At 34.1% G+C, this 27,798-nt stretch overlaps 2 protein-coding genes across 2 annotated transcripts in view; one reads left to right on the top strand and one right to left on the bottom strand.

Moving 5' to 3' along the window:
* Positions 1-14,195, bottom strand: part of LOC112053051 (midasin) — a 32,761-nt gene extending 18,566 nt beyond the window's left edge. The window contains exons 1-15 of the mRNA XM_024092321.2: positions 13,985-14,195; positions 12,693-12,949; positions 11,923-12,171; positions 10,891-11,186; positions 10,308-10,510; positions 9,961-10,124; positions 8,264-9,768; positions 8,017-8,182; positions 5,578-7,876; positions 3,753-5,490; positions 2,025-3,681; positions 1,635-1,837; positions 1,349-1,481; positions 628-1,270; positions 10-512 (exon numbers count right to left, since the gene is read on the bottom strand). Of these exons, the coding sequence (XP_023948089.2) occupies positions 10-512; positions 628-1,270; positions 1,349-1,481; positions 1,635-1,837; positions 2,025-3,681; positions 3,753-5,490; positions 5,578-7,876; positions 8,017-8,182; positions 8,264-9,768; positions 9,961-10,124; positions 10,308-10,510; positions 10,891-11,186; positions 11,923-12,171; positions 12,693-12,949; positions 13,985-14,071 (10,103 nt within the window). The 5' untranslated portion in view covers positions 14,072-14,195. The remainder of the gene's footprint in view (positions 1-9; positions 513-627; positions 1,271-1,348; positions 1,482-1,634; positions 1,838-2,024; positions 3,682-3,752; positions 5,491-5,577; positions 7,877-8,016; positions 8,183-8,263; positions 9,769-9,960; positions 10,125-10,307; positions 10,511-10,890; positions 11,187-11,922; positions 12,172-12,692; positions 12,950-13,984) is intronic.
* A 2,858-nt stretch (positions 14,196-17,053) lies between these two features.
* Positions 17,054-27,137, top strand: LOC112053049 (uncharacterized protein C1orf112 homolog). The gene is made up of 12 exons (XM_024092318.2): positions 17,054-17,223; positions 18,245-18,376; positions 18,899-19,113; positions 19,544-19,701; positions 20,258-20,448; positions 21,702-21,844; positions 22,338-22,467; positions 22,759-22,915; positions 23,403-23,625; positions 24,255-24,588; positions 25,651-25,863; positions 26,499-27,137. The coding sequence occupies exons 1-12, from the start codon at positions 17,161-17,163 to the stop codon at positions 27,129-27,131; spliced, it is 2,592 nt and encodes an 863-aa protein (XP_023948086.2). The 5' UTR covers positions 17,054-17,160; the 3' UTR covers positions 27,132-27,137.
* Positions 27,138-27,798: the final 661 nt, after the last annotated feature.

The raw sequence follows: 27,798 nt of genomic DNA, 5'->3' as shown, positions 1-27,798 counted from the left end.
TATACATACTTTAAACATTGTGATTCCAGATAGGAATCTTCTGTTGCTGCAGTTAAATTTGTATTTAGGAGTTGCATAAAATTTGCCGAAACAAATCTGTTGAAATGTTTTTCTCTAGCGCATTTGCTTGGGATAGCATTAGGGTATTCCAATAACGAAGTAAGAGCATTTTGCAAATCTGGTCCTTTTTCGACTTTCGCCATAAGCTGTCTTATTAAATCAGTCATTGTTGTAACACTGTAGATAATTTGTGATAAGGAGCTTTGAATAGGTTTCGCTAGATCAAGGAATGCCACTAAATAAACTGTCTCCACTTTATTTTGAAAAGCTTTGACTGAATATAACCAAGAAGATGTTTCTTTAATTGTCGTTTCTGCATTATGTAATACTGTTTTGTCCTGTGTGTTTGTTTTTATGATTTCGCTGAATCTATTTGCTATAGATATAAGATTAGAAGTAATAGTCGATATTGTTTTATCAGATAAAACAGATTTCGTGAAGTGTGTGCATTCCTGGAAGCAACAAATAAACAAATCATGTTTGGAGAAATAAAATTTACTGAAAAGGATCAAACAATCAGGATTCACGATTAATGTAAGAAATTAATATTTTCTGTATAAATCTTACCTTAACAAAGTTTCCATAGGACGGTTCTTTGGGCCTAAACGTGTTACCAGACGCATATTTATGGACATTTTGGGCTATCTTTTCTTTCAGTTCCAGTAAGATTTTACAATAAGGATGCACCTTTTTCAGCTTTTCTCGATTTTCAGTTCCCTCTTTATAAAAATCTGTATTCACGTCAGAAGGCTTTTCAACGTTCCTATTTTCATTTAAGGTGCCTGATATGACCCCATGAACGTAATATGCGGACAATAGTTTATTAAACATATTTATATCTTCTTCTATGTATTGAACTTTAAGACGATATTTTTCAACATGATCTATTGGACTTACATCTGCCATTATTCTTATTAGTATAAAACTAGTTAAGAGGGACAATTCTGAAGTTAAAATTTTTACTTGCGTTTTCGATGGAGTATCATTTAAATGTGATATGGCAGCTGAAAGTGTATCATTGATAACGCTTGCCTTAATAAACAAAGCAAGGAAATGTGTATCATTTTTAAAATACTCTTTCAATATCTGCATTATGTGACTATCCAATGGCTGTGAGTTTTTACTAGCAACACTTTGCCCTGAGATAATGAAATATACATAGCTTAAAAGCTGTGTATACTTTTGCATTTCAAACCGAGCATCTGATCTCCTGGAAAAAAGATTTTAAGTAAGTTTTTTTTATTCTACCGTAATCTTTTTGACTTATAATACATATTATATAGCTTACAGTTTCAAAGCTGCTGTTGAATCCAAAGCGCCAATATTTTTCCACAAAATATTCAATATAACACTTAATTGCATGGAATACTCTGAACAGTCTTTTAAAGATACTTTCTCATAGGCTAATACAGGGCAGGAACCTGTAAAGATAATAATGTTCGATAAAAAGACATACTTCCATAAATTAAAATAAAGTATGATGATGATGATGAGGAATAGATGTAAATATCTATTAATCTTATTTTTATTACACAAGTGTAAGATGTGGTAATAAAAGATAATTTAATACTCACTGGAAACATCAACGAATGTAGTTAAATTCTGTAGATAATAAGACATCAGTGGCTGATTAGTCGACATTCTTTTGGAATTGGCTGGAATTGTTTCTGTGACCTCCCCATGATCTTGATTCAAAAATGGTACAGGATAAGTAACTGGAGAACTAGCAAGCATCTTATAAAGATCAGTCCAGAAATTAATTGGAAATGATGAAATCCTGAAATTTTTACAAAACCTGTTACCACAATTAACAAGCAAATTAGCTAGTTTAGTTTAGCTTAATACAATATTACATAAACTATAAGGTATTGTTTATACATTTCTAACAAAAAACACATTCCAAATAATGTATCAAACAGACTTCTCAGAATAGATTAATCATACAAAGTAACAGAATAAAGTACCTCTGAGTGTCTTGATCTGGACCATTTTCTAAAATTTTTCGAATAAGTTTCAAGTTATCCAAAAGCGATGACGGGAATCCCTTTGTAACATTTGCTGTTTCAATCAATTTTATCAAAATTTCAACACAATCATTACTAATAAAATGACTTCCTATTTTTAATTCATTATTATTCGATATATTATTCACAACTTTTAGAAGATATGGTTGTAGGACGTTTATTATCCTTTGTATCACATATAAATTTATAGGAAGCAGTTTTAATTTCGTTTTTAATTTGGCACTATCTGACGTTTTTTCTAAAACTTTTGCAAACATATCCTCAATATCTTTAATTACTTCTTTATCAGGTACATCTAAAGCCAGTGTAATGTCTGATAAGTAACCAGGTTGAATTGAAACTTTATAATACTGTCGATCTATGGGTTCAGTCATATCCAAATGTATTCTTCTGTATAATTCGTTTCTCGTGGAAGACACATCATATTCATTTTGATTTTGATATAACTTTGGCTGTCCATAACATTTACGTAACTTTTTGCCAACTTTGGCAATTTTAGAATTATCTTTCTCATTATTTAACATCAATGTATTTATTTCGCTGGTAAATTTCTCCATGTTGCTTTGATTTGATGGCATTTTAAATAATTCATATAGTAAATATTTGTCAACCCACTTTTTATGAACATTTAATAGAGGAATAATTTCTTCTTTCAGAATCGGAGTTCTTTTACTTTTTGACTTCTCAAAGATTGGTAGTGAACAAACTTTAATAAATCTATGGCGCCAGTTTAACAATTGTATTACAAGACATACTAATTCGTCGTTCAAAGAATTTGGAGTAGATTTTAAGGCACCATTAATATAGCGATCAATAATTTCGAGGTAGCCTCTGCAATTCTTTAAAATAGGATACTCTGCAAAATCATCCGTCAATTTTCCAGCACACACTGCATTTGAGTAATCCAGTGCAGAAAAACTACTATCACCTAAGAATAATTGCAAAACAATGTTTTGCAATTCAATACATAGCAGAGCGAAATCAGAATTAATATCAGCAATCATTTCAGGATAGACTTTGTAAGCTTCAGGGAAAAATCTTTTATATGCTTCTGCCTTTTTATTGCTCTGAAAATATTCATAAGCCTTTTCATTCAATTGTAGAGTTAATGCTTTTATTTTACTTGTACTGTTTAATTTCACATTTTCATTAACAATAAAATAAAATATTTGGAAAAGTTCTGGAGGGCATTTTTGATATGATGTCAACATGCAAAACAAAGCATGGGTAGCACTTTCTGGGGAAATTTCAGAATCTGCCGACTGTGTTATTATTGCGTGGGTTATTTGTTTAGCAATTTCGTAAGACGCATTCGAACACAGACCTTTTACTGTTAGCGTATGATTGATCTTATTTGAAACGATAGGCTTATATTCTTCGGATCCTATTTCAAATTCCAGAGCTTTTAACATTGTGTTTTTCATTTGAGCTAACGACATATTAACAGAGCAAGCAAAATCACTCCCACTTCTTGGCTTTATATAAACATCCGAAAAACTATTCAGCAAGGCTGTTGTATTCGAGATTCCTCTAATGAGTTGTTGCCAAGTTAAATGTGCCGCTTGAAGCAAATGTGATACTGTTGGCCTTTCGAATCCTGTAATAAATATATTTCGTTAATCAAAACTTTATAAAATTAATTTAGTAAGTAATTTAACACATACAAACCTTGTACAAACGCAGTCAACGATTCGTGGCATCTTATGCAAATGTCATGATATTCATTTGGTAAACCACAAGATGAAAGCAAGGCTACTAGATCCATATAATTCATTGTTTCAGATAAGCCCAAGTCCAAATCTTCAGACCTCAATAAAAATAGCTCGACGCCTCTATTTCTCATTGCTCGCGATATTTCACCGTATTTTGGATCCATTGTAAAGAAAACTCTAAAGTTCGGATGGGGCTTGATTTCACTTACACCAGATCTTTCTGATATGCTCAGCACACCATTTGGTTCCAACAGACCATTTAATCTATCCAGGACTGCTGCTGAGGTCAAGTTAACATTATCTAGTAATAGCCAAGAACCTTCAACTAATGTTTTCACAAGCAATGAATCTACCCATTCGAATTTACCACCTGCATGTACTGACATTATTGCTGAGACTTTATTCTTCAATTTGACTATATTATTTTTAGCTTTTTCGACATTTTCTGTTGGGAGTTTACATGATGTTGCACACTCAAACAATTTTCCACAATGTTCTAACAAAAACTGTAGTCTTTCTTCAAATATTTTTATATCTTCATATGTAGAGTTCTTATCCAAGAAGTTACTTTTTAGAGATTTGTATTGATAGAGATTGCTTAATAATTTATTGTACTTCCATTGGTTTGACTTCTGTACAACCCATACATTTCGCACGATGTATATTGTTATTGTCTCTATTTCTTCATAAAGGCTTTCAAGATTTCTATTATAATCAACTTGTTCAAAGCCTCCTAATAAATCTGAAACATCCATGGCAGATGTTACTGGTACAACATGAAGATCATTTCCTGTTAAATCTGCTAATACTTGAATAATACTGCTTTTACCAGTAGCTGTAGGACCAACAATTATAGATAACCAGTTCATTTTAACATTCTGAGCTAAAGCTTTTAGAGCTGGCAATTGATTTCTCAAAATCATCAAATTGGTTTCTATTGAACGCCTGCTTTTAAACATCAACTCTTTACTTCTTGGCAGTGTTACGTCTCCTATTGAAATACTCTCATCGTTGATTGCGATTTGTGGATTACTATCGCTCCTAGGAAATTTTGGCAAAAATATGTCGTCATATAATTTTGCCATACGTTCCTTATCTTCTTCACTTCTCATGCGATTAATATATAACATATCGACATATTTTCCAGGACAAATATTTCTTCCACAATTACTATCATTTATAAGTGCTTCACACCACCTCTGAATATCTCTCAAGTTCATTTCCCACGGACCACCTCTGTGACCCCATAACTGAATTTCAGTGACTTCATGGGCCACTTTACAGTTAAACTCTACAATTTTCTGTAAAACTTCTTCAGGCAACTGGGAGTACTGTGCTTTAACAATAAATAAAAGATCTTCTTTAGTTAGTGTATCAATGTAAACTTGTGTAAACCTGTTTAAAAATGATACCGGTAATCCTCTTCTAGCCCCGCCTTGTTTCAGAGGATTTTGGCAGGCGAATAGTTTGGTCTGTGGTTTAACTTTAAAAGATTTTCCAAGTTCTGGAATGAAAATTTCGCCTCTATGATCTAGGCAAGCATTTAGACCTTCTAATACGGGCTGAGGAGCTAAATTGAGCTCATCCAATAATATCCAGTCGCCATTTTGAAGAGCATTAAGAAATGCACCTTCTTTAAAAGTAAATGATCCATCTTCAGTAGGTAAGTCAGTTCCAAAAAGATCTGTTATATCCTGCAAAAGTAAATATCAGTTAGATGCACATAGAACACTTACAATGACTTCTAACGTCAACAGTATCGAATCAACGAATAAACTTACCGTTTGATCGCTCAAATTTATTCGAACAACTCGATGTCCTGATGATTTAGCTAATGCAGTTACTAAGCTCGTTTTTCCAACACCTGGATTTCCTTCTAAAAGTATAGCTTTGTTTAACTGTATGCCTCGTAGCAGTCGTAGAGTGTTGGATCCAGTAGTTGGTGCGGTAAAAGTAAAGGTTTGTTTCTCTTCCAGAGTGCCATATGGTCCACATTCAATAAAAAAAGGCTTAATACCGAACTTTGTGTTATCTGACTCTGCTTCCAGTATCAACTGTTTATTACATAGCATTTCTTTAAGAACCTCTGTTTTTTCGACTCCAAACGCTTTGATTTGAGATAACAACAATTTAATAGCATTTGCACGTGAAAGAACAAGAGTTTCACTATCTATATGTCCTGTCAGAGTTGTACCAAAGCAGTCTAAAAAGGTCATACAAGCACCATGTACATACGCTTCGGGAACGTCTAGTATACCTTTCGTAACGGTTATGTTAATAAATTGAACCCAGGATAGTAAGTCACGTATGCTAAAAGGAAATTTATTAGTGACTTCAAAAGTTTTTAACCAGTCTGTAAAATCCAATATACAGGCACCAATCCCGGATGTGCCATCTTCTCGGTTACCCAAAGCAATCTGTTTGTGGACACTCTTTTCAAGGACACTTAGTAGGTCCTCCCTTGAACTGACATGGTCGCACCATATTTCAGTAAATCGATTACGAAGTGCTGGCGAAAGTTCTTTCTTTCCAAAGTCTCCTCCAGGATTCATAGTTCCTATGAAATGAAAGTTTTGAACGGCTGTTATAACCACAATATCCGAATTATCTTCCATGCCTCGTTCTGAAAGTACTAGCTGTCTTTCAGGTTCAAGTAATGAGTTCAGTCTTTCTAAAACACTGTCATCTGCCAAGGAAATTTCGTCAGCTAAGAACAAATGGCCACTCTCCATCGATTTTATTAATGGTCCATCTACCCATTCAAACAATTTGCCATCGTTTTTATACTGGCGTACGGGACGAAGTCCTCCTAGGAAATCAGAACTCTCTGTATGCATATGACAGTTCACAGATAACAATTGTCTATTACTCAACGCTGCTAATATTTGGCATATTGTTGTTTTACCACAGCCAGTTTCTCCCACTAACAACACGGGCTCATTAAACGTAAAAGCTTTCGCAATCAATATTGCTAATCTCCGCAAATTGTATGTCCATACAATATGTGAAAACATAGGAAGTTCATTATTTAAAATCAACTCCAAAATGGACTTAGTAACAGGTGATGTATTAGAATGTAAACTAAAGAGGTTGTCTGGGTTGACTTTTCTTTTGATGTGTTTTTCTATCACATCTTCAATAATATTTCTTTCATCCAATTGTCGGACTTTACCAGCTAATATGAGATACCCTTCATCGGCTATATGTTGGTCCCAATCATAAAATTTTTCAGCAGTTAACATTTCCTTGGAAGCATGTTTATACCTTTGGCCCCATCGAAACAAATCTCTTAATGTAATAAAACCATCTTTTCCTTGAACAGCAGCCGATCCCCGACGTCGCACTTGTAGTTCTGCCATCACTTCAATCATCTTTTTACTGTAAGTGGGAGGAATATGGCACCTCTGATGTAAAATAGTTTCCAATTCACATCTCGGTATTTCATCAAAATGCAGTTCTACAAAACGATTCCTAAAGGCTCTGGACAACATTTTTCGTCCACCGTACAAGCCAGGTGGATTTTGGGTGGCAAATAACATGAAATTAGGATCAGCTTTGATTACTTGTTGTGTCTCAGGAATGAATAATTCACGATTATCATCTAAAACTCTATTGAGAGCCTCTAAAACATCGCTTGGTGCTAAGTTCAATTCATCTAGGATAATCCAATACCCTTTTCTCATAGCTTCTACTAAAACTCCTTCTTTAAAAACTAGGTTTCCTTTAGAGTCAGTTGCATATGAGCCGATATACTCCTGTAAGTCGGTGTGCTCGTGATTATTTATTCTGACACAGTAGTTTCCTGATGCTTTGGCAATATAAGTAATCAAAGATGTTTTTCCTACTGAAGTATCTCCTTGCAGCAATACGGGTAATCTGCCTAATGAAATGATGCGTGCAATGTCTCGCAGATTCTTTCGGACTGTGGGTGTCAAAATATATCCTTCAGGAATGTCAATTTCTAGGTTCCCTTGTGGTATCCAATGGCCTTCAAAGAGCAAATAACTTTGACCCTGAGTTTGTGGCTCAGGAATTAACTGTTTTAAAACCGATTTAATATTCTTATTTCCTAACACCGCTCTGAAAGAATACAACAAAAATTAAAGCAACCAAAATAATAGCTATGCATATTTCAAGGACACAAGTTCTTTTAAGTTGAAAACATACTTTTATTAAATGATATTTCAGTTGAGTTTTTACACATGGTTTATGGTACTTACTTAGCGATCATTGCTTCTACTTTGGGGTGAGAAGATCTATCCAATTGAGTGAGGAAGGAAAGACAGAAGGCTTCATATAACGATCTAGCTACTGTGCCACATTTGGCTTTGGCTGCAGCGGTAAGGGCTCTACATAGCGTTCTCAGTGAGTAATGAGGTGCATTACCTAAAATGTAGAGGGTTTTTGTATAAAGATTATTGCGATACTATATTAAAATAAAGTTAATCCATTTTTTAGTAATATTACCTGAACCATCAACCAAATTCAGTTTCGCTTCTTTTTTTATTTTGGCATAAAAGTGATAAATAGCCTCCAATATAACACCACTTAGATTCATGTGGTATAAATAGTCACCAATAAGCAACATCAAATCATTCCTCTCTGTTAGTTCGTCAATGAAAAATTCGGTAAATCTATTTCTGAGTCCTACTGGCAGATCTTTCTTGCCAACATCTGTTGCGGGATTCATACAAGCGAATAATGTAAAATCTGGATGCCTTTTAATTGGAACTTTATCTCCTTTCTCCAATAATTCAATACTTTCATTTTTATCTTCCAACAATCCAGCAAGACATTCTAAAATTTCAGCTGACGCTAAATTAATTTCATCTAACAACACCCAATGACCTTGCTGCATTGCTTTGACTAGCGACCCTTCAATAAATGCAAAAGAAAGTCTTGATGCCGCTTTCACCTGTTGGTCCAATTTTAATATTTTATGACCAAACGCTAGCCAAACTTTTAATTTTTCTTCTTTGTTTTCATTTATTAACCTATTAACAGCAGCTTTGTGGCTTTGTTTCATTAGTGTCAATAAAGAAGTCCAATTTTCTGTTTCGTAACATGTTTCTATGTGACCTAAAAACTTTTTATTTTTCTCTGTATTAAAGAACCCTTTAAACATTTCTATGTATTCTGTTTTGATTGGTCTTATCACAAACTTGAGATCTACTGGTTTGTAACCGCCAAGTAAGTCAGCAGAATCTGATTGTTGGTTCATGTTTATGACCACTAGTTTATGACCAGTTTGTTTAGCTAAATACTGTATAGATGAAGTTTTTCCCGTTCCAGTTTCTCCTACTAGAAGGACAGCTTCATTTGAACTGACACAGCACGCAATCTTTTCAAGCAAACAAGCCGATTGACGTGTAAATGAAAATACAACTTCTTTGTTTTCAAAATCAATAGCATCTAATGGTTTTTCAACTCTTGGAACTTTTGCTCTACCCACTTCTAACGTATTGGGATGTAGTGATACGTTGGGCTTATAATGTTTACAGTAAAATTCAGATTTCGTTTCAACAATCCCTAGACATGTGCCAACTTTTTTTGCTAACTCGAGCCTATACTCGGGTAATGATATAGAACAAGTGAATATGTCCAACGCGTCTTGTAACACTTTTAAAGCGGATTCGGGGCTTGAGACATTGAATCCAACAACAGCTCTGGCACACCATTTTATTAAATCTCTCGTAGAGATAAGTCTGGAACCTCTCATAAGAGTAACATTTGTATCTTTCTCCTCTACATCAGTAGCTTGTAGAGAAGTGTCATGACTGCCTACAGAAAACATCATAAAAACTTCGATCATTTTGGAAGATATTGATGCTAGTGTAGGATATTTGACATGAATGATTTCAGTTAGTTCAGATCTTGACAATGGTTCAACATTAATTTGAGTCAAGTGCTTTTGTAATAATGTACTCGAATTCGACATTTTCTTTTGAAATCCGTAATTAGTAAGAACAGTCCTGAAAAAATATTGAAGATTGAAATGATGTTAAACTTATTGCCTTCTCTTAATTTATAAAATTGTAGTTCAATGTGTGGGACCTGCTTTAGAAAAATTTGTAATGCAAAATTGATTTACTAAAATACAAGTAACCATTACTGAAACCAAAATTGATACAGTTAAATCATAGTTGATTATTAAAAATTCTTACCTTTGAGTGACAAACAGTTGAAATCCTGGTGTAACTGGCAAAGAATCTCTATACCCTGGTACACATAAAGTATTTCTTTCCAGTAGAGAACTCAATGTGGATGCTACATCTAATGCTGCACAATCAATATCTTCCAATAACAGCCAGTGACCATTTTGAACTGCCTAAAAAATTCCATCTCAACTTTAACATTACACTGATAAATTTTCAAAAAAAAAAACAACTTCTATAATCAAAAGATGTATACAAAAATTATACACTCTGCGATATTGCCTCAAGAAGTTCTAAATACATGAAAATATAAGCAATTTAGTAATTTCTGTAAGAAATATTGTAAAATTGAATACCTCAGTCAAAACACCAGGCACCCAAATAAACTCTCCAGGTATATCTGTGCACTGATGGGAGCCCAGTAACATTCGCGAGTCAGTTTGATCACCAAGTTGCACCTTTTTAAAAGCTACTCCTTTTCGCCCTGTTATAGCTGCCAAATGTTCTACTAAACACGTCTTACCGGAGCCTACTGGACCCATTAGCAATAGTGCTTTTCCTATTAAAAATAAACAAAATCAGTCAAGCTTTGTAGAGAAATCATTAACTCTATGAAATAGATAAAATACTCAAAGGCATCTTAAGGACAATTATTGCAAAAAACTAAAACTGATCTATAGACTTGAAATTTGAAAGACTGTAGTTGTATTTTTTTTTTTAAGAATCACACCCTACTGTCTTATTTCTGTCTACTACATAAAATATTGTGACGCCAAAACTATAGTGTCTCGTTTAATGAACATTCTATGTATATTTTCTAGTATATAAAGTAATCAGTCTTTTGATTGCAAAACAGATGCTGTTATATTGTGAAAAAATATTATGTCCCTAATTTAAGTCTACATAACCTATTTTAAAAAAAAACAAAATGTAGATTACCTGATGCCACAGCTAGGGCTAAACTCCTTAAACTATTAATGGTAGACTTAACAGGAACCAAACTACCAGGCTGGACATTATTCTTTTCATAAACTGGTAGCAGAATACCATCAACATTTATAACACTGCTCACATTTAAGTCTAGCTCATTTATATTCCCATCAATAATATGTACTTCTTTTGTGTGTGGAATGTTTTTCAGAGCAACTTCTTGTGTAATACAAAGATTGCTGGACAGTGTTTTTGATTGAGCTTCTGTCATATTAGTCAGTATGGACATACATTCTTTTACCATCCTGCACAAAATTTAAAAGCTTTAAATCCAAATATTCCTATGAGCTGGTTGTGAGATTAATAGAGTACACAACTAGACAACATGATCTGGTTGTTCTTTAAAACAACAGAACATACAAAAATAAATCATACTACAACACATTTGAGTTATAGTTTCGTTAAATTAACGTTTTGTTAAGTTAATGTAAGGAATTATCCTGATTTGTGTCTTCAAGTCTAATTTCAAAATTTTAATTAATTTTTGAATTGCAAACAAACCTTATTAGGTAGACCTTGGACTTTGCCTATACATCTATTATCTATCTACTCTATGACAAGGTAGCCCTTGACTATGATTGACTATGATGAGCCGGTTGACTTGTAAGAGGTACAAGTTTATTTTGACATACCTCTTGACAGTTTCTATGTGGCATCATAGTAGAATGCTAAATTGCTTGGCAGCACATCTTTGCCTGTAGGGTGGTAACTGGCCACGGCCAAAGCCTACCACTATACAATTTCTGTAGAATCTGGCTGTTTGTCAAATCCAACTGATTGTTCCAGAAATCAACTCATTTAAACACACTCTTCAACTTTTTATATTAAAGACTAGCTGATGTCGCGCGGTTTCACTCGCGTGGTTCCCGTTCCCGTAAGTATATAGGGATAATATATAGCCTTCCTTGATAAATGGGCTATCTAACACAGAACACATACTCTTCAACTTTATAATATTAGTATAGATATAAATTAACTTACCATCTTATTTGAGAATTTTCATGACTGCTAAAATTGTTAACAAATTTTGTCCAATCCCATTTTGAAGATAGTTCATTTGGGAGTTTACTCAATAATGAATAACAACATGACACTATCTGGTGATCCGTAATCTTGTGCCTACAGTCCAAAAGCCTCCTTTTCTTTGGTGCAATATTGTATGAGTCCTCATGATGTATAAATACTTCATACGGAGGGACTGCATTTATTTGGAAGTATTTCAAGGCATACCTGAAAATTAATATTGTATAGATTAAATATTTTGATTCAGACACAGTGGTTTGCCTGCAATTCGGAGGGCATAGGCAGATACTGTAGCATAGGTTTGAATCCAGTCTGGGGAATGAATTTAATAAATTAAGCATTTTAAAAAATTAAATATCACATCTCAAATAGTGAAGGAAAAACATTGTGAGGAAACCTGCATACCTGAGAATTTTCTTAATTCTCTAGGTGTGTGAAGTCTGCCAATCCACATTTCGCTAGAGTGGTGAATTATTAACCTCACCCCTCTCATTTTAAGAGGAGACTCATTCTCAACAATGAGCCGATGGCTCATGGAACTTGGATTGTTAATGATGATGTTGATGACAGAGAGTTTGATATATCTACACAAATCAAATAAAGAAATAAATCAATTATTTTGAATGATTTTATGTAGGGAAAGCAATTCATTTTACACTAAAAGAGGCAAAAATAGAAATTTAGAAAGACTTTGCGTGTGTATTCTAAATAGTAGAAATAGTACTTACTGCAGTATGTCAGGATGATCACTCAAAAGTGATAAAAGAACAGAGTACTCTAGATGATGTGTCTTCTCCAAATCATTGCATTGATCATAGTTTGTGTTGGAAAACACAGGCTTCAAAGGAATTTGAGTGGAGACTAACGCCAGCAGTACATTTGAGAGATACTTCTTGAACAGCAGTGCATCTTCAAAATTGAGTATGAATTGTGATAGCTTTACAATCACATCCTCAAATTTGGTGGAACCAGTTTTTAAGGATTCCTGAAAACAATATTGTAAATGGATTTATTTGCAAACAATTTTCTCATTCCTCATTGTCAAAGAAAGTTGTGTTAGTTACATTACTTGGGTATAACTCAAGAACGGCTAAAATTACTTAGCTGAAAATTTGTGGAGAGGTAGCTTAGAACCAGGAGATGGACATAGGAAACTTAGGATAGGGGTAGGGTTGAGTAGGGGTATGTTAGGGTAGTTGTGGGGTAAGGTAGAGGTAGGGTTTCACGCGGACAAAGTAGCGGGTGTTTGCTACTTTTTACATAATAATACCAGCCGACACACATAAGCAAGAAAATCATATTAGAACCATGTTGATTGTTGATGCATAATACCTATACTAAAGCTATTCTCAATGTGTATTGTTCACCAAATTATATATTAAAATTAAATTTTATAAAGAGGTAATGTTTGTGTTGTTGTAGGGGTTAATCTCTGGATCTACTAAACTAATAGTGAAAATTCTTTTACTACTAGAAAGCCACATTGTCTGTGAGTATCATAAGACATATTTTATTCTTGTATCCTCACAGGAACTATGCGGGTGGTACTGTGGGGTGTCAATTAGTATATTATATGAAACATAATCAGGCTGGTTATATCAACTGCTTATAAATCCAGTATAGTCATGCAGATTTATGAAAATTGGGAGAAATATGGATTAAATCATTTATATAAAGGTTATAAAAATGTGATACATTGATTACTTTTACTCCTAATATTCAAAAAGGATCTTCAAGAGTAAAAGCGGTTTAGAAAACTGTTAAATAGATATGAATGAATATTAAATAAATATAGCATACCATAATTTAGCATGCACGATACTGGGTATCATGATAAATTATTTTAAACCCGAGGGAAAATAAGAAATCCGCGAGAATTTAATGCTGGCGATAATTGGACCAAAACAAGTGCTAGATAATAGTTAGCAGTAAAATTACCTTCTAAAATGTTCCTTTTTAGAATATTTCATATACTTACGTAACTCGTGTTAAACTATTAAATAAATAAAATTATATTTACCACAACATGCTGGCATGTTTTTGCTAAATCAGAATTTTTCGTTTCCAACTCGATATTCTTTAGCGCGGCTAATATTTTATCACTCATTTTTACACACTATATTATGGGAAGGTAAAGTATATAGATATTATACTAAAAGAACAAATAGACATTATTATTAAATTAAATTATAAACATTGCATTGCATTGCAGCCGGTGAAAAACAAGCATGCGGAATTGCGGACGCCCATGTGTTTTTGTGGACTTTGACAATGACAGTTGTATGACATTGACAATGACATAGCCGGTGTCTGTGGTTGACACCATGCCATGGGAACTTAGAAGAACGTGAAATCTTTATGAAACAGCGCCATCTACATCCTAGATTTAAGATTCCAGGATAGTAAATACAATTACATATGATGTGTACGTACTAGAATGTTTTTAAAGATTAAACCCGAAAAAAAACCGAAAATAAAGAATTATTTATCCTTTTATTTTGACGCGTAATAGAAAGAATGTGTTTGTATTTCCAAAGCAAAGGGATTATTAAAGAAAAACAGTAAGTGTACATTAATTTCAATGATTTTCCACATAGTCATTTGGCCTAGTGGTGCATAACAAAGGTACAATATAATAATCCTGAGTTCGAGCCCGGGGGTAACAAAGGAAAACTTTTTTGTCTTTTTTTTTTGTTTTTCTCAATAGGTTTCTTCAACTATTACAAAATCAAAAATGTCTCTCCTTTACAAAAAATATGCATTATTATTTTTATATTTTTTACTGTACTAAAAATACCGTATCTAGTCACTAGATGGCGCTATCACATTCGTTCCGAAAAAAGTTCGAGTAGCCTATCTATTTCCAATAATACACTGTAATCTTTGGTTGACACTAGTAGTTTTTACTTTTATAGCTGGGTACTAGCTTATTTAAAGGTAAAAAGATTGATTTAGACAATGAAAAAAGAGTAAGGAGGAACGGCCCTAAATGGGGATGATGACTAGGTTTGAATATATTGATTTTTATGATACATTCGGGTAAATAGGGTCAATGTTAACTAATTTATACATAAAAAGCAAAGATTGTCTGGATATTTGCAAAATAAATGAGATTAATAAATTTCAAAATCTATTAAAAATATTTTATCGTAATTAGATGAAAATTCATACAGTTTTAGCTTCCTTACATTAATTGTGACATTTTTTAATATATGAACTATAAGCATAAACGCACAAATAACAAAGATATTAGTAATATTGTTTGAACGCGCATACAAATCTAACGATCACTACATTGCCTATGACGTCATTATTTCAAGCCATTTTGTATGCGGCGTTTTTCAGGGATCCGCGGCAGCGCCGCAAATCTGACTCTTTAAATCCCTGTAGCTTCGAAAGTAATGATCGCAGATACCCTGTTCCTTTTACAAAATTGCTTTACTATTAGTATACTTTTAATTTATATACAATTTAAAAAACTGTCATCATCCTTATTGTCAATATAATTTTTAGTTAAACAAGTGCAATGAAAATATGAACCTTTCGGAATAAAAATTTATTTGTCTCATTAAAATGCTATACAGGATAACATATTGTCAAACTGTTCTATGTGTCTTTCCAAATCATTCTAATTATCCGCCTTGAAGCACGTAGGCGTCATTTTATGGAATTATTTACGTCCTGTGAAACTTAAATACATAAATCTGTGAAACTTCTCTATGTCCATCCGATTGTTCTTGACGTTCTATTTTTTGATATTGTTCTTGAAATCAGATTGTTTAGGGCGTTCCTTGAGATTCTGCTTTTAGAAATTGCAAACTTAAATAAAACTGCTGGTAGATTGGTATAGATGTAAATAACCGATTTAAAACGTTTTAAATAAAATTCTGCAGTTTTAAACCATTTTAAACGGTTTAAAACTCTACTGCGAAATTAAAATAAATGTGTTTTGTACTTCACAAAACGATAAATTGTGGTCACCGTATTTCATTTTAATTAGGTAGATAGAAAATCAATAAAAAAAGCCTACATTACCCAGTACACGTAACAGATATATCTACATATTATGGTTTTAAACCGATATAATTTGATTAGTATCGTTTTATACCAAAAAAAAAGTTTATTTATAACACAGAGTTTTTCAATAGATTTTAGCTAAGTAAGTAAGTATATAATAAAAATAGAAATAATTAGGTAGGCATGTCAGGTAAACATATTTTAGGTAGGTACTCCATTGTATCCTTACTCCTTATCAAGATAAAATCAAAAAAATGTAGTTATAATAAAATAATACGAAGTCATAAATACAAAAAATGTTTTTTTTTGGTTTTTAACAGGTTTTTAAATGGAATAATTATTTGGTTTTTAATGGTATTTTAAATGGAATAGTTTAATTGGTTTTAAACCGGCCTTACATGTATATAGATAGGTATTAACGCAGAATAAAGATGATCCAGAGTCAGTCTTTACAAGCAGCGTGGTGAAGCCGGTGAAACTCATAAAAACAAACTTCACCCGTCTCCTTGACATCCACATATACAAACTGTTTTCAAAATTTAACACTAATAACATTTATATAATATTAAATAATTAAACACAAGATGCCATTTTTCTTGAATAGTATTAAAAATTACTGATGCGACGCTTCGTGTACGACACGAATTTTTTAGAATCTTGTATTTGGAACGGCTACGACAGCGTCTTGTTTTGTGCGCTCTATCTGCCTAATATTCTTTAATCTGTAGATATTAGGAATACATGTAACTAGCAACACCCGCGACTTCGTCCACGTGAAACTCGATATAAACTTTGACTTACCCCTACCCTACCCCCTACCGAACCCCTACCCTAACCTTACCCTATCCCTACTCTACTCCTACCCTACCCCTTACCATACCTCTACCCTACCCCTACCTTACCCCTACCCTACTCCTACTTTACAATAATGATATGAAACATCGATTCTTTAAAATCAGTTCTTACCACCGGGTACAACAACGGGATTCTAGCGAGGCAGGTCCCTTTATAATTCGTCTGAGTGGACGGTTCATGGGTAATCTCTAATCTGTTTATTGGTGCTATTATTTTTGTGTTTTAGTTTTACTCTGTGGAGAAATTTGCCGCTCTTTGCTAAAATCACAACTTGAACTTTAAAATTTAAATAAAATTTTTACTTGTAAATAAAAAGCGATTGTAATGGATAACTCTCAAAGTTCAGATATATTTCCAGGAACGAACGATAACCTTAACTTCTCTACGGTATCCTTTTTTGAGTGTTTTTAATCACAAAGCATCGCCACTAGCAATTTTAAATTTTTAATGTTTACTCATAAAGGATGCTGGCGCCTGGCTGCTGCATTTTCGGTGCAAAATATATTTTTACTAAAATAGCGGACGTCCGCAACATAAACATTAAACGCAAGGGGAAAAAAATTGTATTTTTTGTGTTAACTATTTTTGATAATATAGTGTAGCTGTCAACTGTACTTGTTAATTTTTTATCTTACAATTCGGGAAATTAATTAGTATTGCTTAAATATGACATACAATGGAAGAGCGTGCCATAGAAAGTGCAATGTTCACAACTGGACATTGCACTTTCTCTTTCTTTCCTGGACGTTGCAGGGAGCCACTGGATGCTGGCGGCTCGAAACCAATGTGCTTGTAGGTCCATGCAAGAGGCTTATGTCCAGCAGTGGACGTTTACCGGCTGATAAGGTAGGTAGGAAAGATTAAGAATTAAAGAAATAATAAAATCTAAATTTTAGATAAATAAAATAATTATAACAAATACACTCCATATCATTGTTCACCCATAGCTAAGGTACCCATTATGCTCGTGCTGTTACCCTTCTGGATGACTTATCCTTTGGGTTGGTATATGGCAGGTGGGAGGCTTCAGCTGTGGCTAATTACCACCCTACCAGCAAAGACATACCGCCAAGCAATTTAACGTACTGGATGTTGTGTAGAAACCAAAATCAGTGTGGACTTTCATCCTACGCCAACAAAATCTCATCTCTTAACAGAAAAGTCATAAAAATACAATTTATTAGGCAACATTACTTACTAAATTTGATTTAAAATGCTTAATATATACAGATGGTGCAGGTCCTTTCCTAATTCAACCATCTGTATAATAATTGCAATTAAAAAATAAAGTTAATATCAAAAGCATACCTGCCATACCAGGAACTACACAGGTGAAATCTCTGGGAGTATGCTTGTGTAAAAATGTAATGGCAAAATGAATCTTGTTTTTCTTACAATACAACCTTAGAGTGAAAGAGAAAAGTATTTTGTACTTGTTTCGAAAATAAAGCTTTCTGCACAAGGAGGTGTGGATGTACTTGATATAAGTGAAGAAAAATTTACGATATTACTAGAAGACTGCAACACATGTATAGATCAGGTGAGTTACTCACTTAGATTACTAATATAACTGCCTCATTAGTCCAATGGTTAGCTTATATGCAGTGACAGGTTTTTAACTAGGGTAGGCTATTTACATACAAATCCTAGCCTTTTTTTTATATATATATATACCTAAACCTATGTACTTTCTGTGATATGGCAATCTGTGGGAGAGTAACTAGAGTGGTAAAGGGGAGTTTTTGTTAACACTAACAGTCAAGGGCGCTCTAAACCCTACACACAGAGTTCACAAGTGCGTGACTTCACTCAAGGCATTCTCTGCCATTCTAGGGTCTTATTTAGGTTAGAGTTCGATTTATTAATTAAGTTGTCCTGACAAATATTGTGAAACCTTTGTTCAACATTGATTTTCTCATTTTTTTTTTAATCCACTTCGGAAACCTTCTGCTAATAATACATATTTAGTTGTTAATGCTACTTTATCAATTATTTTCTTGGTGTAAACTTTTATACCTATAATTTGTTTAACATTTAAAATTTACAAAAACATTTTTTTCAGGGCCTCAGTCTAATTGTGCCTCTATTAGAAGATGCAAGCACACATTTAAATGAACTGCGTGGATACATAGAAAATGCAGCGTCCATTCTACAAATATTATCTAATTTTATTAAGTCAGTCATGGAGTCTGTCAGCATCACAGTTAAGACAGTAAATAATTTCAGCACTTACACTGGAAACATTATATTATCTGTCTTCACTCATTGTAAAGACAGGTAAGCTTATTATATTTGTATTAGCTTTTTAACCAACTTCCAAAATGGATGGTCACCGGTGTAGTTCCCGTTCCCATGGGAATATGTGCATAAAAATATAGCCACATAAATAACACAACTTTCTAGTGGCACAAGAAATTTCAAAATCAATTCTGTAGATCCAAAGATACCCCCTACAAGTACAAACTCACAAACATTATATCTCTTTATATTTATAGTCGCGTGTATCAGCTAGTATTATATTATTATTAGCATATATTTTACATAGCCACGAAAGGGCTAGTGTTTGTTTCTTATATGAGAGAGTATATTATGGAACTTGGACCCACCACGCTGCTCGAATGTGGGTAGGCAGGCTGATGTATATGTTACGTTTTGTATTTTTTTATATATTTATAGCATAATAATAAAAAAAAATGTCTTATTTCAGTGAATGTATTTATGGGGGTATTCTAAATGCAGTACAGAAACAATTAAAGGATTTGTTCAAGAACTGCCATGAATTACAGATGATTTATTTAATGGCTTTAGAAAAACAATACCTATTTGATTTATCTGAGAAGGAACACCAAGATATTCTTCTGAAAAGTAAGTTATTTATGTACTAAATTAATAATTTTGGGCTTTATAATCTGCATATTATAAATAGCAAGGGCAGGTATCCTTTTAGTACTGGAGTTTGGGCCCACCATGCCTGTATTTTCATGTAATTTCTATAATGCTGCTTAGAAACAGAAAAATTACAATCTCACCTGATGGTAAGTGATGATGCAATCTAAAATGGAAGCGGGCTAACTTGTTAGGAGGAGGATGAAAATCCACACCCCTTTAGGTTTCTACACGAAATTGTAGCGGAACGCTAAATCGCTTGGCGGTTCGTCTTTGTCAGTAGGGTGGTAACTAGCCACGGCCAAAGCCTCCCACCAGCCAGACCTGGACCAAAGTCTGCTAATCCACATTGGGTCAGCATGGTGGGCTATTGGCCTAACCCCTCTCATGAGAGGAGACTCGAGCTCAGCAGTGAGCCGAATATGGGTTGATAATGATGATGATGATTACTATTAAAACTACTAATACTAATACTGATACTACAAATATTTACCAAGTAGTACTAATAACCCTTAATTATTTTCGTTTTTTTTAGCTTTAGAAATCAATTTGAAAATTAGCGATGTGGTGCAGTCACTGGATGTCAAAACTATGGCGGAACAATGGAAGGCCTACACAATCATTTGTGAGAAATATTCAAGTTTCCTTTTGGAGAAACATATTTTCAACTTAACTAGTAAGCTACTAGTATCGACAATTGAAAATAACTTGAACACTGCTCTGGAGGTAATCTTTTCAAGCAAATATTTTTGATTCATTAATTAATTTTACGGCTTTGTGTTCATAGCCCTTTTGAGCCATAGTTTTTTTCAATAATTAAAGTTTAAAAACATGTAGGCATCCTTTGTAAGGACCCTCGTCTTACTATAAGAGAAGCTAAACACTGGCTCATCTCTACACAGGCAAACAGACCGCGCACGACCTCTCACGTCGAACGCCGGTGACAGACTGACTCATTACCCCCACTACCAATGTACATGAGATAGTGTATGTAGATATCTATTTAGTACACAAACACTACACCCTTAATCCAGAGTTTTTACATTTCTGGTCAGGCCTAAAGCCTCAAAGCCTCAGACCTTCTATGGAGCTTGTATCACATTTAAATTACCTTTACTAAAGAGTAGGTTATGCCATAGAATATGCCATACTTTATGCCATCGGTCCCAGACATTTTCTAAACTTTTTATATAAACTCTGCCAGGTTTAAAAAAATATTAACCTGGATGAGTTTGTTGTGGGCTCTTCTCGGACCAAGGTGTTTTCGACTCTTGTAAATTTAATTTTAAGTTTTTGACAATTATTGTCACCATATTTTTTTATTGAGAAAGAATACAATAAGGAACTTAGGCTGACTTATCCTAATAACTATACAAATCATACACACGTGGAATGGTGGCAAGAATACTGGCTGCATTTCTGCGCTGGACAGCCAGGCTGATCCTTTGCGCAAAAAATGTGCCAACATTTCTGTCACCAGTTGAGGCAACTAGCCGCGGTGAAATGATTCGGTAATATTCTTATAATATGTACTCCTGACGTATCGAAACTGCTTGTAAACTAAGCCTAATTAAAAATAAATGAATATTGACTTGACTATCGTTTTCCAGTAATTGGACGACCTATTTGGCTCGGTAATGTGGTGGTTTTAAAAGAGGTCTTGGGTTCTATTCCCAGAATGGATCAGTCTAGTGATTATATTTTCTGAACTGGCTCAGGTCTGTTCTGGCAGTAGCCGTGGCTATTTGCGATCCTACCGGAAAAGACGTACCGCCAAGTGATTTAGCGTTCCAGTACGATGCTGCGTAGAAACCGTCTGAAGTAAAAATATTATGCATAAAATATACTTGTAACTATTCCAAGTAAACCCGCTTCCATCTTAGACGGCATTAGGTTGCAATAAAAGAGGTAAAAGAGGTTTTTCATAAAATAAAAAAGAACCTCATACACGCTGTTTATTTGAATGTTATTTTTTACAGGCAAAAGAAGACAAAACAGTTTTAAGGTCTTTAAAAGTGGCAAATTTTTCTTTTAAGATACTTCTGCGTATTTGCAATACTTTCAAAGGTTCTGACAAGAATAACTATGAAGACGTCTTGAAGCTGCTACTTTACGTTGGCTTGTAAGTGTTTTTTATATATATGTGGTTCCATGTAGGTATTGTTAGCTAATTAAAGCAACGACTTACACACATAATATGTCTATGATGATATTCATATTGAATAATAAAATGTAATGGCAACTGGAAATAACGAACTTTATAACGATATCCGCATCTTTGTTCTATAGTCAGTCATTTATCCCAGAAAAATGGTGTATTTTGTGATTACTCGAGTCTTAAAAAAAATGGTCCTTCGAGCCGAATCTGAACCAGCAACCTATGGATTGCGGTATATGTAAATGGTGAATCTTACTGCCGTTTATCAGCATTGCTGTTTCGGTCTAAAGGGTATAGTCGCTGTTAAACTCATGAGCATATATAGGCCTTGTTACCTTTGCCTCATGCTGACAACCACTGTGTTATGGGTACACTGTATCACAGGTTAGATAATGCTATGCTTCTTACTTGACGTCACAAATACAACTAATTCAATGAATTGGTTTCTATATTTCAGATGCAATAGTTCATATTATGAGGTAACTGCAAATAAATCATCAGATTTTTCAGCACTTTTGAGCACACACACATCAATGCCTTTGGAACTTATTGTTGCCAGCCTCATAAACGAAGAACAATTCTTAAAAGTGAGTAATTTCAATATATAAATGCTTACCTGATTAGATATAGTATATTGATGTACAAAAGAGACTATAAAGGAACTATAATATTCTAGAAATACTTGACTAAATTGATAAATGTTCACCAAACTTGATGCAATTTCCCTTTTTGTTGTGTGATAATAATATGCCTAATAGACCAAGATCCCATAGCGATATACCTTATTTTCACACAGATGAAACCTTGTGTTTTTAACCTTGTGTTTTATCTCCGTGTATTTTCGTCGTCGTCGTTATCAACCCATATTCGGCTTTCAGTTAATATTCTTCCCTGAAGACCGCAAGTCACCTGACACTCAGATGCTGGGATTTGTGTTACTTGTTATTATCATCATGAAAATATTCTTGGAAAAGGAAGACGAACAGAGCATGAAGGTCAAAGTTATAGGATGTGTGTTCTCAGTGTTGCCTTATTGTAAGTGTGTACATTTTCTTATTCTTTACAAATTCACCCTCAATATCACTTGATGGTAAGTGATGATGCAATCTTAAATGGAAGCGGACTAACTTGTTAGGCTTAGGATGAAAATCCACACCCCTTTCGGTTTCTATACGATATCGTACCGGATTGCTAAATCGCTTGGCGGTACGTCTTTGCCGGTAGGGTGGTAACCACGACCGAAGCCTCCCACCAGCCAAATAGGCTGTCTGGAGTGTCATGACTCGATGGGGGTCTATGTAGGCGTAACAAAAACTGGGGTTCAAAAATTAAAATTTTTCAAGTTTTCAGCTTGCCTCAAACATTTGTCCAAAAATGTTCGCTGCCTGGATTAATTCATAAGGCTTTTGTCCGCAAAATATCTTCGTTTCTTTGGGATTTGTGAAAAACAGAATTTCACGCGAACGTAGTAGCGGGTGTCCTGTAGTAATAAATAAATTATAACTCTTTAAACATATTCCAGGTCACAAATGGTTTAACATTGGATTAAAATTCAAATATTCAACACAAGATGGAACCAAATACTGTGGTTTATACGAATATTTGTTACTCCACACCGTTGCGTTATCAAGTACTCTGCGTAATGAACAGTATAACATATTGGAGAACTATTTGTACGAAGCTCTCTTGGGAACTGAATGCTATAAAGCGATGTTCGCTTCCAACTTATGGGTTTTACTCTGCAGGTAAGTTTTTTTACATACTTTTACATATTAGCTTCATTTGTATAAGGTCCCTTATCCTTACTGTAATAGCAGTAAGTCACTGCTTCATCAATACACTATGTCAGCACCGGACGTCCGATCTCCACCAACGACAATGACAGACTGCCCGCTTTCTCCCACTACCGGTGTATATATAGACAAACACTACAACTTGTAACAAATGTATGTCAGAAAATCTTGGAATCTTAATTTGACTTACTTCCCGGTTCCGATGAAATTTTGCACACGCTCTGAGTTCTGATGACAATACATGGCTAGCTAAGAAATGTCACTACAAACCCAATATGGCGGCCTCCCCAAGAAGCGGACTGGCTGTTTGAAATCCACCCTCATGATATGGATATCAAATGAAAGGGTTTGCTGACAGGAATACGAAAAAAATAGTCACGTGACTTAAATACAATATTTGTATTTTTTTTTAAATTTTACTGTTTTTAAGTTTTTTAAACTATTTAAAGTTATTTATACTTATAGATGGATCTACATACTTCACCTATTCTGTTTAGGTAGGCTTTTAGATTTGGGGTCAGACAATAAAAAAAAATATTATTATTTCTACTTTGTCTATAGGTATGAATACTTTTTTCTAGGCTCAGTGATCAACTCCATTTAGAAGTTTTATTGGGATTAATAAAAGTTCACCAGAAACTAGAAACTCATGGATTGTTTCTCGAATCACCTCAAAAAGTCCACTTGAGTTATACAATAGAGAAGTTATTGGAGACTTTGAATAATGAGGGAAAAATACAAATTTATAAGCAATTTAGTGTAAAAGACAAAAGAAATGTTGCAATTTGGTGTGCATTGAAATTGAAAAATTTACCAAATGATATTTCAAAGTCTATACATAATGGTATAATAAATAATTTGTCTACAAATTTGAACGAAGTTTTGAATGGTCGTGAAGAGAGCTTAGATGATTTGGTAAGTATTTTTTGGTATTTTTACGAAAGCATTATTACAATTATTTACGTTTTTAAACAATCTTATCTTATCTTTTGACGGCCTCCGTGGCGCAGTGGTATGCGCGGCAGATTACAAGACTGAGGTCTTGGGTTCGATCCCCGGCTGAACCGATTGAGGTTTTCGTAATTGGTCTAGATTTGGCTGGTGGGAGGCTTCAGCCATGGCTAGTTACCACCCTACCGTCAAAGACGTACCGCCAGGCGATTTAGCGTTCCCGTACGAATTAATATAATAATCAATAATCTACTATATAAAAATAAGTCGGGTTTTCCTTCCTGACGCTATAACTCCAGAACGCACGAACCAATTTCTACGGTTTTGCATTCGTTGGAAAGGTCTCGGGCTCCGTGAGGTTTATAGCAAAGAAAATTCAGGAAAAATTTCAACGTAAGGTAGAGGTAGGGTAGGGTACGGGTAGGGTAGGGGTAGGGTAGGTGTAGGGTAGAGGTAGGGTAGGGGTAGGGTAGGGGTAGGCTAGGGTAGGGGTAGGGTAGGGGTACTTGAAAGTTTACATCGAGTTTCACGCGGACGAAGTCGCGGGCGTCCGCTAGTTACCAATAAAATCTTTTTTCTTTAGTATTTGTGAAGTTTTTAGAATATTTAAAAACATAAGACGCATTTTTTTAATAATATTGAAAGTTACTGATGCGACGGTTCGTGTCGTACTGACTCGAGAATGTATTACTTTTTGAATTTCGTATTTGGAGCGGCTACGACACCGTCGTGTTCCGTGCGCTCCATCTGTATATTATTGATTCGTCATCAACCCATATTCGGCTCACTGCTGAGCTCGAGTCTCCTCTCAAAATGAGAGGGGTAAGGCCAATAGTCCACCACGCTGGCCCAATGCGGATTGGCAGACTTCACACACGCGAAGAATTAAGATAATTCTTTGGTATGCAGGTTTCCTCATGATGTTTTCCTTCACCGATTGAGACACGTGATATTTAATTTCTTAAAATATATTATTGATTAATCTGTGTAATAATTAACCAATTGTCACATATATCAATTTTACAGATTAAATATACATTGTTGGCATCGTCTTACCCTTTAACAGAGAGGAATCCAAGACTCGAGGACTATTTGTTATCAGCATGGCTTAGGCTGTGTCCAGAGTGTAGTAATATTTTACAGTTCCATCATTGTCTATTGTACAGATACTTAAAAGCTCTCTCTTCACTAACCATTTGCTATGCAAACAAAATTGATCGACAAGAGTTTTTAGCAAAAGTAAGTATGTTAGGTGTTTCTGTCATTTCATCATTATCAAAGTGAAACAATTTTTTAGTATTATTTCATAGCACGATTCAGCACTCAAATCTGGGACTTTGTGTAGGGTTATTATGTAGGTATCTCGGTGTACCATTCAAATAACAAGTCACTACAACTTTTTTCATCATATTATCGTTTATGCAATCATCTAACATCGTATTTTCAACGAAATGGCATAATTAAGATACTTATGCCATTTCGTTGAAACATATACATTTTAATAGAAATGGTAGTAGCAATAAGTCAAGATGATCGTGAAACGAAAAAATCACAGCTATTTGGAGTAATATGATCATTTCGTTGAAATAACTATGTTAGATGATTACAATTACGACAATGCGATAAAAACGATGTAGTGAAATATTATTTGAATGATACACCGAGTTACATAATCCACTTCATCGTTTTTCATCACATTTTCGTAAATGTGATCATCTAACTTAGTTATTTCAACGAAATTATGCTGATCCTTCACCGGTGCGTGTCTGAGTCATGAGGTGAAATTTGTCCTTAAGACAACTTTTGATCGTATGTATGATTTCATCGTTCTTAACAATATTATAGTGTCTAATTATAATATTTTGATATTTCAGATACAGAATATTATCTCAAAAATTCTGCTCACTGAAAACAACGATATCTTCCATCTTTTATTTAAGTTATTTTGCAAATTATCGCTAATCAAAACTGTAGACAACTTTGCTATTAGATCTATTTTCACTGATACAGTAACGAATCTTTTAGAGCACTGTGATATACAGCCATACATTTTCCATGCAATTGTATCTGATGATAACATAAGCAAATTACTAATGCCAGTTCTGAAACAATCAAAATCCAATAACTTTATTGATTTTAAAAACAAGTTAAGTGATATAGAAGAATGGCATAAACAGTTAGATTTGAACGCCAAAAATAAGTACATACATAAATGTATAGATAACGAACATACAGACAGACAAACATTTATTGGGAGTGAAATTCAAGAGAATATACGTGAAAAGAAAAATAACTTCGATGTAGGAGATATTCAATCGTTGTTTGAAGGAACTGATATAGAGGAGCCATTGTGTAAGAAGGCAAAGTTGGATTTTAATATTGATAACCTTATTAGGAAAATAGAATCAGATGTTGAACAACTAAGTCAAGTTAAGGAGAACGTACTAAGTGAATATAAAGTTAGAATTATAAGTGTTTGTAACAAGTTGAGAAATATAATTTCCTAATTCTGATTTGTGAAGTTTTTTTATTTTACCAAAGAAAAAAAGTACCTACTCGTAAATACCGACCGTGTGTGGCTGGCTTAACACGAAAAGCTGCCATCCCTGCCACGCACGATTTGACCACTTTCAAACAAAGAGGATAGTATTACTTACACGATTATTATTTATTTTATTTATTTAACCTCCTTAAATAAATAATTAAATAATAAAGGTTGCCTGCACACTGCAACTGTGGGGTTGCCAGATATAAAAAGTTAATTTTGCCTTTGATCTAGTAACTAGTTCATGGTTTCCTAGATTTTGTATGAAAAATATATGGCCACAATTTAATAAAGTAAACTATTTGCATTGTGTCACTGTAAACATTATTTATCACTTATTTCTTACCACTTATCAATAACAGATGAGGGTATATATTTCTAATGTTGGATCTTAGACCAAGACTGCTAATAATACATTTGGAATTGTGGAGCCCTCCATACAGATTTTATTAATTTCCAACGCTGTATTAAAATAGGTAGTATTTTTTTTATATGGAATAAGCTTGCGCTTGACCACGAGCTCACCTCCGGTACGATGTCGTGTAGAAACCGAAAGGAGTGTGGATTTCATCCTACTCCTAACAAGTTGCCCGGTTCCATCTTAGAATGCATCATCACTTACCATCAGG

This window comes from Bicyclus anynana, chromosome 20 (genome assembly GCF_947172395.1).
Source record: "Bicyclus anynana chromosome 20, ilBicAnyn1.1, whole genome shotgun sequence".
NCBI lineage: Eukaryota > Metazoa > Arthropoda > Insecta > Lepidoptera > Nymphalidae > Bicyclus > Bicyclus anynana.
The sequence above is the reverse complement of the archived record's forward strand: the minus strand, read 5'-3'. Positions and strand labels throughout refer to the sequence as shown.

Coding starts and splice junctions, on each gene's coding strand:
- LOC112053049 (XM_024092318.2), top strand. CDS start 17,161: ATGGATAACTCTCAAAGTTCAGATATATTTCCAGGAACGAACGATAAC. Junction 22,916..23,402: donor GTTCTCAGTGTTGCCTTATT/GTAAGTGTGTAC, acceptor AACATATTCCAG/GTCACAAATGGTTTAACATT. Junction 25,864..26,498: donor GACAAGAGTTTTTAGCAAAA/GTAAGTATGTTA, acceptor TTGATATTTCAG/ATACAGAATATTATCTCAAA.